The following is a 15,948-nucleotide window of genomic DNA, read 5'->3' as shown; positions in this document are numbered from 1 at the left end:
TGTTCAACTTTATTGAGTTACAATGCCTAATCTGATGCTCTTTTTTTGAATTATTTTCAGAAGTGTCAGTTTTCTTTAGCTGAGAGGTGATTGAATAGCACAGGAAAAGGAACTTGGCCAAAGTCCTCTGATCTGTGATTCCTGATGTTATGTGACATTACACATGTAAGGGTTGTCCTTCAGTGAGACTTGGGGCTTATGTTAAATAAAACAGAGAAATTTTGGCCTGGGAAAAAGACTTTGCTGTCTCTTATCTGGACACAAGCTTTCTGCTGCAGGACTGCATGTATTATGGCCATTTAAAAAAGTTGTATTTACTATGTTTTTTATTTAATACTGTATTTTAGGTGATGTTTATTATTAATTAGCACCTGTTTGAACAATAGTCACTAACCAGACTTACAGATGTAGTCAATGGCTTAGCTTCTTATTGACCTGAAAGCTTGATGGGCCAGATGCTTTCTCACTTCCTCCAGGGCCAGGAGGCATGAATTTTGGAGGCTTGGGAAGGGGAGTGTCTTCCTTGGAAATGTCCTGGGCTGTGGGGCAGTAGGACTCGTGGTGTCTGAGGTGGTTGATCTTTATTGAAAAGTGACAGAGAGACTTTTGAAGTGAGCAGAAAACCCCTCATAAAAATGGGACGTATTAAGTGGAGAAAATTGTTTCAGCTCCGCCATTTTTCTGCCTGCACTGTGTCCACAGTGTTGGAAAGACAGCAGTGATTTCAAAAACAGAGCATCTGCTTCTCAGCTTGTATAAATTAGTTCCATGAAGCTCTACTGATTTGTGCCACCTTAGTAGATGGTCAGTGTGGATGTAGACAGCGGATGGTGCACATTGCAGTGCTGAGGCTGGCAGCTCTGACCACGGCACAAAGCACGTTCATCTCATTTCCAAGCATGGAAAATGTTTCTTGATCACTTGATCCCAAATGCAAATTTGACTTTTTAAACTGTAAATACTGTTCTGGCCTGGGGATAATTTCCTTTGTAATTGCATAATGAAATAATCCCACAAAGCAAAAAAAAATACAGGCTGCATGTGGCTCGATATAATCTTTATTTGTTGGTCATTTTGATCCTGTACACAGCAAACTAGTGATACGAATACAGCATCTAAACTATAAAAATACTATATACATATAGAGAAGGGACAGTTAACTTTACATAAAATGGTGAAGGCACATAATGCAAGGTAATGCTCACTGTTTCACGGGCTGATTGCCACCTTTTTCCAAGGGAAAAGGGAGTGGACCATGAAAGGGAGATAAGTTTCATCCTTCCCCTGCTTCTGAGTATCTTGAGGGGTTTGGTGCAGAGCGGATTGTGTGCTCTAACATAGCGCCCTGTCTTTCTTTGTAAGGCTATTAGACACGAAGAGAAAATTTAAATGTGTAAAGTTTGGGAGTATATTGAGCATTTTTTTCTTTAAGGGATAAGTTGCAAGTGATCATGAATAATTTATTTAACTTGAAGCTTTTGAGTCAAGTAGATTAAACAAATGTAATTTTGAAATATTTTAAATATTTTATATAGAGATACCTCCACATTATTGGAGATTTTCAGTGCTTTTGGGGGAACCAGAAGCCAATTTCACTATTTTTTTCCTTATAGCAGCACAAATGCTCTCCACAACTCCTAGATGTTATTGCTCCTCCCTGAACGTCTGTGCTTCTATACACATTTTATTATACTCCTGGGCTAAGAAGTAGAAAATAGTTTGACATCTGCTATATTGGTTTTAATCTGTGGGTTGAATTTCATCAAAGATGGTATAAGACATTCTCTACAATGTATTCTCACCTGTTTTAACTGTTGTTCCCTGGCTGAGATATGGCCCGGAAGGGTCAGTCTTCCTAACCATGCATTTCATGGTTGCTATAGCATGTTCATGTGGCGACAGCTCTGGGACTTTTGTGCTTCTCCAGGCTGCCATTGAGCATTTCCAGCTGCAGCATCTACCTCCCTGCTGCCTTTGGATGTTGCTTCATTAATTCAGCTTTTCAGAAAGTGTATTCGGAACTGACGTTTGTTGCCTTCTGGGCCTTTTCCTGTTTGTTTCGTATAAGATCATAAATAGAGTTTTGAATATTTCACATTTTAATCCCTATTTGAAGTAAAACATGCTCTCTCTAGGTAATCTTACACAGATCTGCTTCGGTAGGCAATTCTCTTTCCTAACTCACCGTCATCCTCCCTCCCCTTCCTGTGGTCTCACTGCTGTGAAAGTCCAGCTTCACTTTGCTGCAATCCAGCGTTTGCCTCCACCTCCCTCAAGTGCCATTCACCTCGAATTCCTTTTCTTCTCTCATTTTTCTATGAATTTCCCCCACTCTTATTTTTATCGCTTCCTCTCCACTGAGACTGACAGCAATCACAACTTACTCTAATCTTAGTTTAAAGGTTTTCCCCCTGCCTTCTGTCTCCTTGACTTACCTTCTGCAAACCATACTCGTATTTCACTGTGAGATTTTTCCCTTTTTTGTGCTTTTATGGGTGTCTTTTTAATTCTCTAGGATCACATTCCTCCAGAACTCTCTTTGGTCTGTATAAAAAGTCTTCAGGCTTTCATCTTCTCTGCCTTTTCCTTACTCTGTACACGCTCCTGGGTATCTTGCTCAGCCCTATAGATTCTATCTGCAGCAACACTTCCTGGAGAATTTTACTACCTCTGTACAGAGTGTTTTTCTACTGTCTCCAAAACTTCATCCAGAAAGTCAAACCATCGAGAAGAGCAGATTTACTCTCCATCTACTCCCTTATTCTTGCTCTATCTTTCCCTGTGAAGAATAATGCTTTCCTTCGAGTTCCATTCAGACTGCCTCCATCTTCAGCTGCCTTCTCTCTTTTGTCCTTTTCCTTTGAATCACATAATAATTTAGCCTGGAAGGGACCTGCTGATGTCATCCAGTTCAAAGAAGGGCAAATTTCAAAGTCACATCTTTATTATAACCATTTTACTGCTATTTCAGATATTGCTTAATTTCTGGTTTTCTTTTTTCATCTCTGCTATTCCCTGAGATCTCTATCAATTCTATTCCTCCTTTAAGCTTATTGACCAAAATACCAAGAACATAAAGCAGGTGTGTGGAAGCATTGTCTTTGTATCCAATTTACTAGTTCAATGCTGCTTCTGCTGCTTGTGCCTAATTCTAGATTTGCCCTGATGTTCAGAGCTTGCTGTCCCCAAGCGCTCCCCATCTCCTCTTTACTCACCCACTGCTTGCCCTGAGGTTGTCACGGCTTCCTGTGTCTCTGCCCACTTGGCCACTTTCTAGGCAGAGTTGGCCTTACCTTTGGGTCTCACAGCTTTTTTGTGTGAGGCAAAAACCGTGTGTTTGAGTCCACAGTAATCACTCCTGCTTCGCTTGTGGTCTCTCATCCTCACACACTGTTCTTTGCTCTCTCTTTTAGTTGGTGTCTTCTGCTTCAAACTGTACACTCTTCGAGTTAATTTCATCATTTTTTCCCAATGTTTATGTATCTTTCTAGAAATGATCACACCTAACTAACTTTGTTATTCTTTATTATGCCTCAGTGTCTCATAGGGCAAAAGCTGGGTTAAATCAAAAGTTTCAATTAAATCTACTGCATCCATAATTACATGAAGCTATGTTTTGAAAAGATCTACCCTGAATTTCTGCTGTGTCTTATCATAATTTTAGTAACTTATTTTTCCATTCTTAGTTGTCATTTGAACTCTCTGAATTTAGACTGCAGCTGTACAACTACGATTGCATTTAATAAAATAAGCTTCAGTAGTAAAGCTGTAAATTGGGCTGGAATAAAATCTGTTGTGCATTTTCACTGTGACTACATTTTATGCTTCTAACTCAGCTTGAATCCAACCATCTACTTACATTTTCTGTAGGCCCTTGTTTTGAAAGATATTGGTGAGGACTGCAAAAAATCCTGAGTGTGCTTACTATCATAGTTACTGCTATTCATCTGATACAAAAATAAATGTGAGTGGCATTGATCTTCAGTAATCCCTTAAGGGGCTCATTCAAAATGAAGTATGAATTGATCATTAATTAAAAAGATGAGTTAAATTCTCGGGTACTGAATGTGCATACTCTATTATGCAACTCCTGGAATAATCATCTGGGGTTTGATGTGTCTGTCTGGGATGTTTCACAACTGTGAGAACACATAAGCTGAAGTGCAGAAAGAAGGAAATGCCGTCATGGACCTTCCGCTCTGTCACCTCTTTATTGTGGGTTCAGTTTGTGTGGAAACAATGTTTATACATTAATTTCTTGACTACATCTGAAAATAACCTGCACAAGTTATGGCTAAAATTTGTCCCTACATTCCAAAAACCCCTTTAACATGGGTGTGGTTCTGGCACGTATTTTTGGTACAGTTTTTAAGGCTGGAAAACGCTTCTAAGACTATTGAGTCCAACCATTAACCTACATTTTCAAATGTCTATTTCATTACAAGATTCCTTTGCATCAAATGTCTATTCCATTACCTTTTGTGTCAATGTAATTTATATTACATCTATGTAAATGTCTATCCCATTACAAGCTTACAAGCTTCTCCATTACATTTTATGCGTTTGTTTCTTTTTCAACAAAGCAACCCTTGTGCTGCTGAGGTTTATGAGGTAGTTAAATGGGATTATCTCTTTTAAAAGAGGAAAATTGAGACATAAAAATTTATTTTCCCATGATCATATGAGAAGTCTGAGCATCAGGAGAGGCACCAACTTTGTTGTAATTATTTTCAAGCCAGTGTTTTACCTGTAGGCCACTTCTGTCTCTTTCCTGCTCTTTTCCATGAGCTTTGGGAATGTTTCTGAGCATGCTTTTTGGCAGTCAGTGTATGTTTGCAATGTGAGAAGCAATAATTTTCTAAAAGGGACCATCAGGTAATATTGTAATGGGAAAAAGGCAGTAGTGTGGATGTCCACAATTTGTTTAGGATGTTTAGATTCCATGTTCCTAAGAGGTCGGGTTGTGCCCACTGGATTTTTTAGGATACAGTCATTTATACTCAGAGAAATATGTGCTTTTGTGGAAACTGGAGTTCATTTCACCTTCATTTCAGTAGAAGGTGGAGGGATGGCAGATAAAGTGAAAGAACTGGAGGAAAGAAAATTAAATTTGAAGCATTTATTTTGGAGAGTTTTCGCACAGCTTCCTTTTAATCCCTGATTAACAGATGAAAGTAGATATGCTGAGACACGGCTCTAGTACTAAACCCTTTGATAACAGAATTACAGTGTCTTTATTGTACAGGCTTGGTTGATTTGTCTGCATCAGCTTCTGCAGCAGTGATTCCTAGGCAGACAGAGAAGAGCACAAACGAGGAGCTGTTATCCATGTTGTGTCCAAGACAGGCACTTACATGTATCCCAGGAGCCATTACTGTCTGTAATGCCTACTGCTGATTATCAAGGCTGGAGCTGCTAGTGCAAATAAAAATTGTCCTTGGACGGGTTGGTCCAAAGCAATGATAAATGTCATTGGTCACTTAAATGCTAAAAGAATTTTCATGTTATTGAACTTAAAAGGAAAACACTGAAAGCCCAAAGTCATTGTAATATTTATAACGAGCATTCCTGATATCAGAATGAAAATTAATATATCTAACATATGTACACTGTCCCCTTTCAGCCATCTTCCAGGATGGAGGAGCACTTTTGCTGTCTTCTAAATCAGTCTTTCCATTGGTGGTGGCTGCACCATGTTCCACATCTCCACCCGGGATCCCTCCTTTTCCTGCCGGCTGGGGCTGTAGGTCCCTTGAGTCGCCCGTTTATTGGCAGCGATGACTGACACCACAACTGCCAAGAAGAGGATCAATAACAAGGCCAGCGTTACTGAGCCAATGGAGGTGAATATGTTCGAGATCAAGTCAGTTGTCAACTGGAAGGATTGAAATAATTGCAATATAATTTCCGTCAAGAGAATACTGAGACACACTTGTGGAAGGAAAAGAAAAAACACTCTATGGACAGGGCTCTGCACAGAGAAGCTACTGCTGAAGCAGTAGAGAAGTGCATTAGCCCCTCCAGGTTTTGTTCTTTGGGCTCCAGAAAGATAAACACGTGGTGCTGGATGTTTAGTATTCAGCAGAGCTGGATGAATTTCATACAATGACCCATTTCTTTTGACAGCTTCCTTACCTTGAAAATAACTTGTAAGTTAATATGTCTGCAGACTATAGTAGTAATTCAGCAATTATTTGTTTATTCACTTAAATAATAATACATTATTCCTGTTTTGGTTGTGAACATGTTCTTGCTGGTCTTTGCTACTGCAAGTTAAACATGAGCTAATTTGACTGGATATATATTCAGCCACATTTGTATTTCTCATGCTGGAGGAGTCAATTTTATGTGAAAAAACCCCAAACATATGTATATATATATATACTTATATTTATATATATAGATTATATGTAGAAAATTTGCTTTCATAAATATTTTTGTAAAATGTACTATTTCTACAGGCATTCCTGCCGGTAAACTTTTCTATCAGCTTGTTTGCATGATATATGTATAAAGGCTGCATGGGAGCACAGCTAAAATCTATTGCATGAGAAATTAATCAGTACATTTACACAAATATGTTTTAAAATATTCATCCAGCTCTTCTTCCATATACAGGCTTCATAGCTTCATCTACAGAAACACAAGCAGCACAATACCGGATGAATGTAAGGATGCTCTGATTTTTTAAAATTTTTTTTTTTTTAGTTTTCATGTGGCAGTGGGAAAGGTAATAATGTCAGAAGGCACAGTGCACATAAACAAATCTATCAGTTTAAAAGCTTTAGATCAGAGAAACTTTATAGTTGGTACATGAATGTTTTATACACATCTATGTCTATGCTTGCATGTGTAAAAAATGCTTATGGTGAGGTGAACCAAAAAAGTGATGTGGTTAGTGTGGAAAAGTGGTCACTATGGACAGAATGACCCCAGCAGGAATTGAACTTCTGGGCAGATTCTGCCATCTGTCATCTTTTGATTTGTATTATGAGTGACAGCTGAACTGCCCGAGATGAATGTGTGCTTCAGGCTGAACTTTCAAATCCCAAAATATTTAGAAATGGGAAACAGCAGGTCAAAGCCCGTTTCCCAGTTAGATGCTCCATACTACAGGGTATTTTAGTGACCTGCTTACTCGTCATTTCTAAGGAAGGGCAGTTACAGTCTAGAGAACAACGATGATCCTGCATTCAGCGATGGGTGGACTGGAAAGTGGCTGCTGCTGGTGTGTGTACATCACTTGGACTCCTGCCTTTGCAGGAGATCAACAATGCCAGAGGGAAAACATTAAAACAATTCTTCATCTTTTTAACTCTCCCCAACTCCACACTGATGTAAAAGGTCCCACTGTAGTAGTAAAAGCAAGTTTGGCTCAGGAATTCTCTCTAGGGGATATATGATCGACTAGGATGTTTTCCTCTGTCCTTGATGGCTAAATATATGGTCCCTATTATTTAAAAAATTTTTTTCCCAACAGAAATAATCTAGTGCAGGTGACAGACCACATGAATCCAACTGTAAAACAAGGTGGCATAAGACATGTTGGTCCATTAAGTAGTATTGGATTGGGAAGGTCATTTTGTCTTTGGATGGTGTTACAGATATATTTGAGATCATAGTTTTGCTCTGTACTCTGTTAAGCTATGACCCTTGTTCCTCTTCTCTCAGAGATGCTGCAAATTTTTAATGCAATTTTTTGTTCTCAGAAGCTGTCTTATATTTTCATTGTCTGGTCTGGGAAACTGAGGACTGAGATAGTCGAAGTTAACTCTATCCTAGGTTTGAACAGAACATTTGTGAAAGAAATTCAGTACCATAGGCAACTGGATGGTATTGCCTTGTCTGTGGTACGTGAAATGTCTGAACTTATTCTTGTTTTCCAGTCTATGCTCTTTCCATTCCTGTTAAGCATGTCTGTATCTATGGAGACGTTTTTATTTATGATATCCTTCAAAATAATTTGATTTCTAAAAGAAAAGTTTTATGCAAAGAATTGGAGAGGAAAAAAAGCCTGTAACTGGTTAAAATGCAGTCACATATCTAAACCTCATTCTCAATTTAAAATCATCATAACAAGGCTTTTTTTCATTTTGCAATAGTTATTCATAACAGAAACCTTACCCATCCTGAGCCACTACGTAAAAGAAGTTACTCCACTGATTGATATCTAGACAGCTGGGGTTTTTGCCATGAGCAAGGACATAAACTAACTTTATTTCTGTGTTTATGTTGCTCATAATTTTTAAATATGAAAAAAAGGACCCTTTCTTCATCTTTTTGGATAGATGGTATTGATCAAAACCCCTCCACCATGCAAGTGCTGTCCCCTGGTTTATCGGCCCACAGCTCACTGCTGAAGTTTACAATATAGGTGGCCCCCTTAGCAGTTGCACTGAACTGCTAACAAGAGTTGCCAGAAGGCTCTGCAGTCTGGTCCCATCAAAATCAACTGCTTCTTTAGTAATTAATGGCTGAACAGTTAAATTAATTTGGAAAATCAGCTGGCTGATCTGGAAAAAAAATCTGAAAAGCTCTGTCCCCCGTCACCTCAGAGTCTGTTCATTGCATATTTGTTGATGATGATAGACTAGATTGTAACAGGTGATCCCAAAAAGAAAAGGATTAAGCAGCATTTTTAGGAACATAGTGCTGCTGAGACAGTGGAAAAAGGGGTTTCTGTCCCTGACCCAACCATGTACTTTGAATAATGGTAGGGACCAAGCTTTGAAAATGCAGTTTGAAATTAAAGGTCCCATATCACTCTTTCAGGCTTTTCTGGTAAGTCCTTGCCTGTTGCTTCCCCCCTCGATGGATCACACAGGGTGCTGTTCCCTTCCTGACATGAACTAGTTAAGATCTGGTTATTGAACTGACTGGTTGGTACATGGCAAGATACAATTTTTTGGTGTCTTTATCACGAAGCTGTGGCAGAGACCCACACCAGAGATATTCTGTGGCCTAGAGATACAAAAGCAGAAGGGGAAAGCCCAGGAAAGGAAAGAACAGAGCAAGACAAACTATTTTGTGTCAGCACAAAAAAAAACCCAAACAAAAAAACCCAAACCCCGAAACAAACAAACAAAAAACCCCCAAAACAAAACAGAAACAAAAATCTGCAAGACTGCTGATAGCCTTTCAGAAAGAATTCTTGCTAATAAATACCACATGGTGATCACAGCTATTTCTGAATGTAACTTCAGCACTGCTTATGAATAATTAAATATATGGAGGGTAAATGAAGGAGGGTTAATTAACTGACTGGGCAATACCTTAGAGATTGTCATTACACTTTGAGCAGGAGGCTGGACTGTGAGAACTCCTGAGGGCTCTTCCAACCTGAATTATCTTATGAGCCTGTTTAAAAGGTAATCGGTGACAGAGCAGTTGTGAAAGTTCCCCTGCCCCTGATATAGAGGAGCTGTCAGTAAAAGCTGTATCCTTAGTGGTAATGGATGCTAATGGCAAGATGATATCATGTCCCATGGTAATAGCAGCAAAATGAAGTCTGCTGACACTAGGAGATCTATCCGCTTCTCACTAAGTTATTTTATGTAGCATGTTCTATTTATATGTCTTTGAATGTCAGCTAGAGCAAATGTATTTTGGCAAAATTAAAAAAAAAAAAGAAAGAAAAATATTACTGAATTTAGTTTTCATGTAGTGAACAGTTTCATCTGCAAAGACAGGAAGAAATGCAGGAAAAAATCTGTGTTTTTTAGAAGTCAAGTCTTTTGGCTTTTCACTGGCGGTTTCATTTCAAAGTTGATTAATTTTTTAGGGTTATTCTAATTATTAAATTAAAGTTATTTAAAATATATAGATTAGAGAAAATAAATCCTTGGGTGGAGTGAAACTCCATTGTAGGACTGGGTTTTGCTTTTCATTTGGTTATTGAAATAGATTTATTGTTCCACTTTGGTTCCTTGATTTGCTTTGCAGATGAACAGTTTGGATAAGGAAGGCCCAGTTCACAAGTCAAAGCTCAGGGGCATTTATCAATCCAGTATATGTATGCTTATCTTTAAACAAGCTGTCCCCAAAATGGTCATTTTATAAGAGGGAACATTAGGGATTTGCTATATATGAATGTTTCCATGTGTGCCAAGTGTCAAAGGCAAGTGGAATTGCACAGAGAGGAAGCCAGCCAAATACACACCGCCTCTTCCCCCTGTGAGTTTTACCTCAGCGTGATTTAGCTGATCTAATCCTGCCTTGTGTCATTACAGGGATGAGAAGCAAGGCCAGAGACACCAAGGCTGAACCAGATCAGGGAGAGAGAAGAGCGAGCTGTGGTGCTGGTGGAGAAATCCCTGCAGGTGTGAGAGAAGCAGGGTGTTGTTCCTCGGGACGCTGCTGCGTGGGCATGAGTTTTGTGTGGGAAAGTGTGGTTTGGATGTGTCTTTGGGATGTGAAAGGCATGATGTGCTCTGAAAGCAGCAGCATTCCTCTATTGCTGGGCATTAAGAATTAGCCAGCTTTCATTTCAGCACTCGCATAGAACTGTGCCTCATTCTGGATTCCTCGCCAGACAGAGACATCAACACAAGATTTAAAATACACGGATTGTCAAACCCTGGAGAATTCCCTTCTCTGCCATGTGCAGGGCTTTCTGGGAATTCTACAGCTGCTCTTGAGCACCGGAGCTTTCTCTGGGAAAGTCTCAGGATCCTGAGTCCTGACACCACTCACAAGGTTATCACTTCATTCCCGATAAGAACATCTGATCCATGCCATCCAGATTTACTGCCCCCAAATCAAAACCATTTGCTATAGTAATGAGGGCTGATTGGCTTGAGTGGTCCTAATCCATGTCAGAATTTCTTTGAAAGGTTTGGGTAATAGTGAGCAGCCAAAGAAAAGCCATTTACTTGATTAAAAAACCCATAGATGTGCTGATTTTATTTCATAGAGGATTTACTGCCATTCTTATCAGAATTTTTTTCTGTTAAAGTCTGAATTCATATACGAATCTGGGTAGTTCAAGAAGAAATCCAGTCAGTCATATACAAATCTGCTATTATGAGATGCACTGATAACCCCAACCTGTGAGGCAACAGTTTATTTTCAACAGCAGTAAAGTGGCCATAAATCTATAGATTGACTTTGTTCTAATAAAAATTGAGTGGCACATGAACTCCCTTTTTCTGTGATTTTCTTTTTTCATCTTCACAAGTCATCACCTGTTCCTCTCCCTCGCATCATTTATAAGAGGTAGCTGCTCTGCTTGTCCTGATCACTGGCCACTAGGTCCCAATAGCTGTGTTGACCTGTATGTTGGGCTGTTGAGTTGAACTTATAATCCATTTTGGACTAATTTAAGGAGAACAGATTCATGTTCAGCTGATCTAAACACTGCACAGGCCACTGGAAATGGCAAACTATTCTAAAGATTTTATACACGTCACCTATTTCCTTTAACTGCTTTATCCTTTAATGGTTTACCCTGGTTTCCTACTTCGTGCTGTTGCCCATGTGGGCACTGATCTTTGAGTGTGTCTATACACAGTTATTTTTCAGGTACTTGAATAGTTTACTGCTTTCTACTTTGGTACCTGTGGCAACAAAGGAAGCAGCACTTAGTGCACCTTAGCTGATTTCCTGCTGTTTGTCACCAGTGAGACCACCACTGCTTTTCCTTCTACACACCTCACAACTCTCCAGTTCATCTTGTGGGCTTCAAAAGTGGCAGTTGCGTTGCATAGACATTCTTCTTGTCCCCATGTGTGAAGAAAGGAATTTCTGAAAGGTGCAATATATGCTGTATTGCAAACCTGGTGCTTAACAAGTTTCAGGATTATCTGGTTAGAAAAGTGAATTCTCAGAAATTGATAAGCAGAAAGCAAGAGTTAAAAACAGACCTAGGAAGACTTCAGGTCCAGTTCAGGATGGCCTATAGTTGCCACATATTGGCTGTGGTGCCTTCTGTATGCAAAGTAACACCCCAAGGCAAGCATGACTGCTTTTTTCCTCCACATCTTAGGAACTTCTCCCTGACACCATGTTCACTAAGAGGAGGCTATCCTTGTTGTCCCTCACCTACCTCTGCAGTCCTCTGAAAAATCTCTCTATATGACATAAAGAGTTGTAGATCATCTTGAAATTCCATTATTACCATTGCTGTTTCTACCATCAACGTCTGAGTTGTTTTCCTGATATCTGCAGGAAAATACAATCCCATTGGTGGAGGGCCTGAATGAGACCTCAAGTCCTGTATGTACCCCTATGGATATTGCTGAAGAAAAAACTTCTGATGTATGCAGAATATCCACAGTATAATACATATAGGCAGTTGACCTTGAAGAAGAAAGATTGTAAGTAATTTATTTTTTTATTTTTCCATTATCTGTTGGATTACTGTCTGAATATTTTCTTAAAATGTCTCTGAAGAAATTACATTCACAATGACCTCTATGTAGTATATATATTTTTTATAAAATGTAGTTTGAATAGTTTGTCTTAGTTGACACATGACAGTTTTAATTGATTTCTTCCTGGAAAATGTCAACTTTTAGTTTTCTGACAGTTCTTGAAATCAAAGCAAAAGTGGAGAGAGAATTCATGTTAGCTGCTATAATGATAAATTGATCATCTGGCTTGACCAGTTATACATCAGAAAAATTCAATCTTTGCTATCAAGGAAGAATTACATCTCTGGTATTCTGAGAGAAAATGAAGATGGAGATGATTGAAGTGTAGGATTTAGCTGGGCTTGCAAGGAACGTACCTCATTAAGAAATTCTGACAACCTCCCTCCTGGCACATGAAGCTGCACTGTTGTGACACTACAGAAGTTAACGAGGAAGTTTGTTCTAATTATAGTGGAGCAAGAAATTGGAGATTGGAGACGGAGCTCTCTGAAGTGTTGCAACTAAATTGTAAAGCAGACTTTGGTTAAACATGGGGTTTGTTCACATTAGTCTTGATCTTCCAGTCAGATTGGCATACCCAGACCTCCTCCTCCCCACATTAGATTCCAAGACCATTACTAGATCACTTTAAACAGTGCTGTGTTTAAATCAAAACAATTGGCCCCTTGCTCAGTGCTAGTACATGCAGTAATGTTCAACTTATGTGGCCTATTGACAATATTAGCCTTTTGGCCAAGTAGCTTTTCCAACTTGGAAGCTCACTTTTAGAAATTAACCTTTAAAGAACAGGCTACATACAGTAACTGTAATTTTTTTAACTACTTGTGGTATTGATGTATGACTTGTATTAACTGTTTAATGAAAGTGGTCCAGCTATGAAAGCAGTGGTGTTTAATATGTCTGGATGGTCTGTCTTGGGCAGATGGAATAATATTTCTGGTTTTGGCCACTGTACTGTACATGAGCCATGGACCCAAAAGAGGCAGAAGTACATAAGTAGGCCCTTAAAATCTCCATCAAATATTTTGCTGGATTAGTATCTCACAGAACAAAGTATTAAATGCCTTTTCTCTTAGACAGCACTGTTGGTTACACAGAGAGAAGTTTGGGAGGCCAGCTCTCATTAACCTGTGGGCTTTGAGAAGACTCCTTGATAACTTCTGCAGCAACTGCCAGTGCTATTTTTGTAAGGGTTCTCCAGCTCTTTTTAAGATCATCTCGGTGGTGCAGCACAGATTAAATGTGCAGCTCCAATGTGTTGTTATGAGATGCCTTTTAAAATTCTATCGACAGCCTCTGGTGTAGGAACTTCACCATCTGCTGCAATCTGAAAGGATAAGAGAGGGAATCTATAGCTGGTGCAAATCCAGGCAAACCATGCTGAGGAGGAGTTTGTCCCATAGTTGCTATAACACTGACTAGACAAATGTTTTAGTAAAGGTGTCAGTCTCTGGGGTGCAACATCCCTTTCCAGTTTGGGAAATGCTTTGGGGCATCATATAGAATTATTTTTGTACATGGCTGACAGTGCAGTGCATCAGGTGGTGTTTCTGCACAGGGAATAACTGCTTTACAGCTTTGAGGCAGCAGATTCTGTATGAGTAAATCTTGGTGGTGGATTAAATCCTTCTCAGGCAAGCGTCTGCAGGAAGGAATGGATGATATTTAAACTCAAGACTATTGCTGAAAACAGTGTCATTGCCCTGCATGTAGCTGGGTTGAGTTTACTGCATCCCTGTAGTCACCACTGCAGAAATGACTCCTGAAACAGGGATTTGGGAGAACACACAGTAGTGGCCTTTTGAGGAAGTGCGATCCTGCTTCATGGAAGAGTGAAGTGGGTGTAAGGGGGTCAGTAGATTAAATCCTAAAGCAGAAGAAGACTATAAAAAGATGCTACAGCCCTGAAGATGAGGGCAGGACAGTTCCTGAGGAAAAGAGGTGAAGAGCAGTTTAGTAGTCAGAGTGAAATAGTTAAAATAATGAGATAGAAGAATGGATTTCAAAACTGCTTTCTTCATTGACTCCATAGGTGCTGATCAAACCAGCATGTGGAGGATGATGTCTTGATACTCAAGATGGAGCTGATGTGAATGACAGCATTTGGTAAGAGGAGCAGGAAATGATAATGTAGGGTATCAACAGCTAAGTCAAGGGGGCAACTAAACCATTCCTACTGCAAACTTCTGCTTTCCTGAATTTTGCATGTATATTTTATCTCTCACTCTACATTCTGTTTTTTTTCTGTATAAGGGGGGAAAACTTTAGAAATGTTGCTGAGGAATTTGCAATGTGGAAGCCCAAAGTCCATCTGTGTGGACTATTGTTTCTCCTTACTGATGTATCCATGTGCATTTCTTTCACCATGATTCTCCTGTGTTCTGAATTAGTAATCTCAGTTAACTTTAACTGAGTTGCACAACCTGAGTTGTGCACAACCTGGAGCTGCTCAAAACTCCACTTTTCAGCACACAGCAGTTGGGATAAAAGATCTCTTTCTTAATTAGTGATGTTAGAGGTGGATTTTTTTAATTTTATTTCTGTAATCAGATCTTTGAGAACAGCACCAAGCACCCATCAAAGACCAGCACCACATACAAGTGCAACCACCTTCTGTGGGCTGTGGTTCCTAACTGTGACAATGTGTAGCAGGGTCTGGTCCTCTTGCCCCCAAGTCCTGGTTCTCTTGCATAGGTGCAACCTGTGCTGAAACTCAGCCCTGTCTCCTTCCACTTTCTGTGGGAATAAGAAACTGCTCTGTTTGTCCAGTGATGTGTACTAGGTGGGTCAGCAGTGTATGATATAGCAGAGATCATTTTGATTTCTGTCTGATTTTGTAACTGCCAGACACTTTCCATCCCTACTTCTCTGCTAATAGGAGAAACCTACAATCTCAAAACTGTTCCATGAAATTCTTCTCTGTATTTGGTGCTAAGCTCCTGCAAAACAGCCATGTGTTGCTACCTAGCATTAATATTATGCTGTCAATTGGTGATGAAGTAAGTAGCTATTTGACTGTTTCACACTGTCAGACAACAAGGTATCAAGTCAGCATCTAGCCTTTGCTGGGTGCAGCACTTCGATTGCAGCCATCTCGTGCTTCCAACTGTAAATATTAATGGTATAAGATAGACCTTTATTGGCTACATAATACTTGCCTTAGCACGCTATGTGACACTGTCATGTTACTTAGCTAATTATATTCCTCGATAAAAACTTTGAGTGTGGTTTCATCCTACTGGCTTTTTTTTTCTACCAGAAAGTTGAATAGAGACAACATCACTATGGTTTAGTTTCAAGACAGACTTTGCTGGAGATGCATACAGCAAAAGTGTAAATGAAAAAAATTATAAACTTCCATGTTAGTAATTATTCATCGAAACCTTGTTTAAACTTGATTTAGACTTCTCATTTGTTGGTGGATTATTTTTTCTTATGGCTTTTTTTTTTTTTTTGTTAGTGTACTTCCATCTTGTTGATAGAATCATATGGGTTTGTGTCTCTCTACCTGTGAACCTTACCACTGTCCTCAGGGACTCCTGGATCAAGTACTGCATACCTAATATAGTATCTAGTT

General features: G+C 39.3%; 1 protein-coding gene across 1 annotated transcript in view; it reads right to left on the bottom strand.

Moving 5' to 3' along the window:
- Window positions 1–967: 967 nt before the first annotated feature.
- The window catches only part of CRB1 (crumbs 1, cell polarity complex component), a 100,024-nt gene continuing 85,043 nt past the window's right edge, over window positions 968–15,948 (bottom strand). Inside the window, exon 12 of the mRNA XM_017832918.1 lies at window positions 968–5,875. Within this exon, the coding sequence (XP_017688407.1) occupies window positions 5,660–5,875 (216 nt within the window). The 3' untranslated portion in view covers window positions 968–5,659. The remainder of the gene's footprint in view (window positions 5,876–15,948) is intronic.

The sequence above is a fragment of the Lepidothrix coronata genome, unplaced genomic scaffold, assembly GCF_001604755.1.
Source record: "Lepidothrix coronata isolate B3197 unplaced genomic scaffold, Lepidothrix_coronata-1.0 Scaffold209, whole genome shotgun sequence".
NCBI lineage: Eukaryota > Metazoa > Chordata > Aves > Passeriformes > Pipridae > Lepidothrix > Lepidothrix coronata.
Note: the sequence above shows the minus strand (reverse complement) of the source record. Positions and strands in the feature narration are given on the sequence as shown.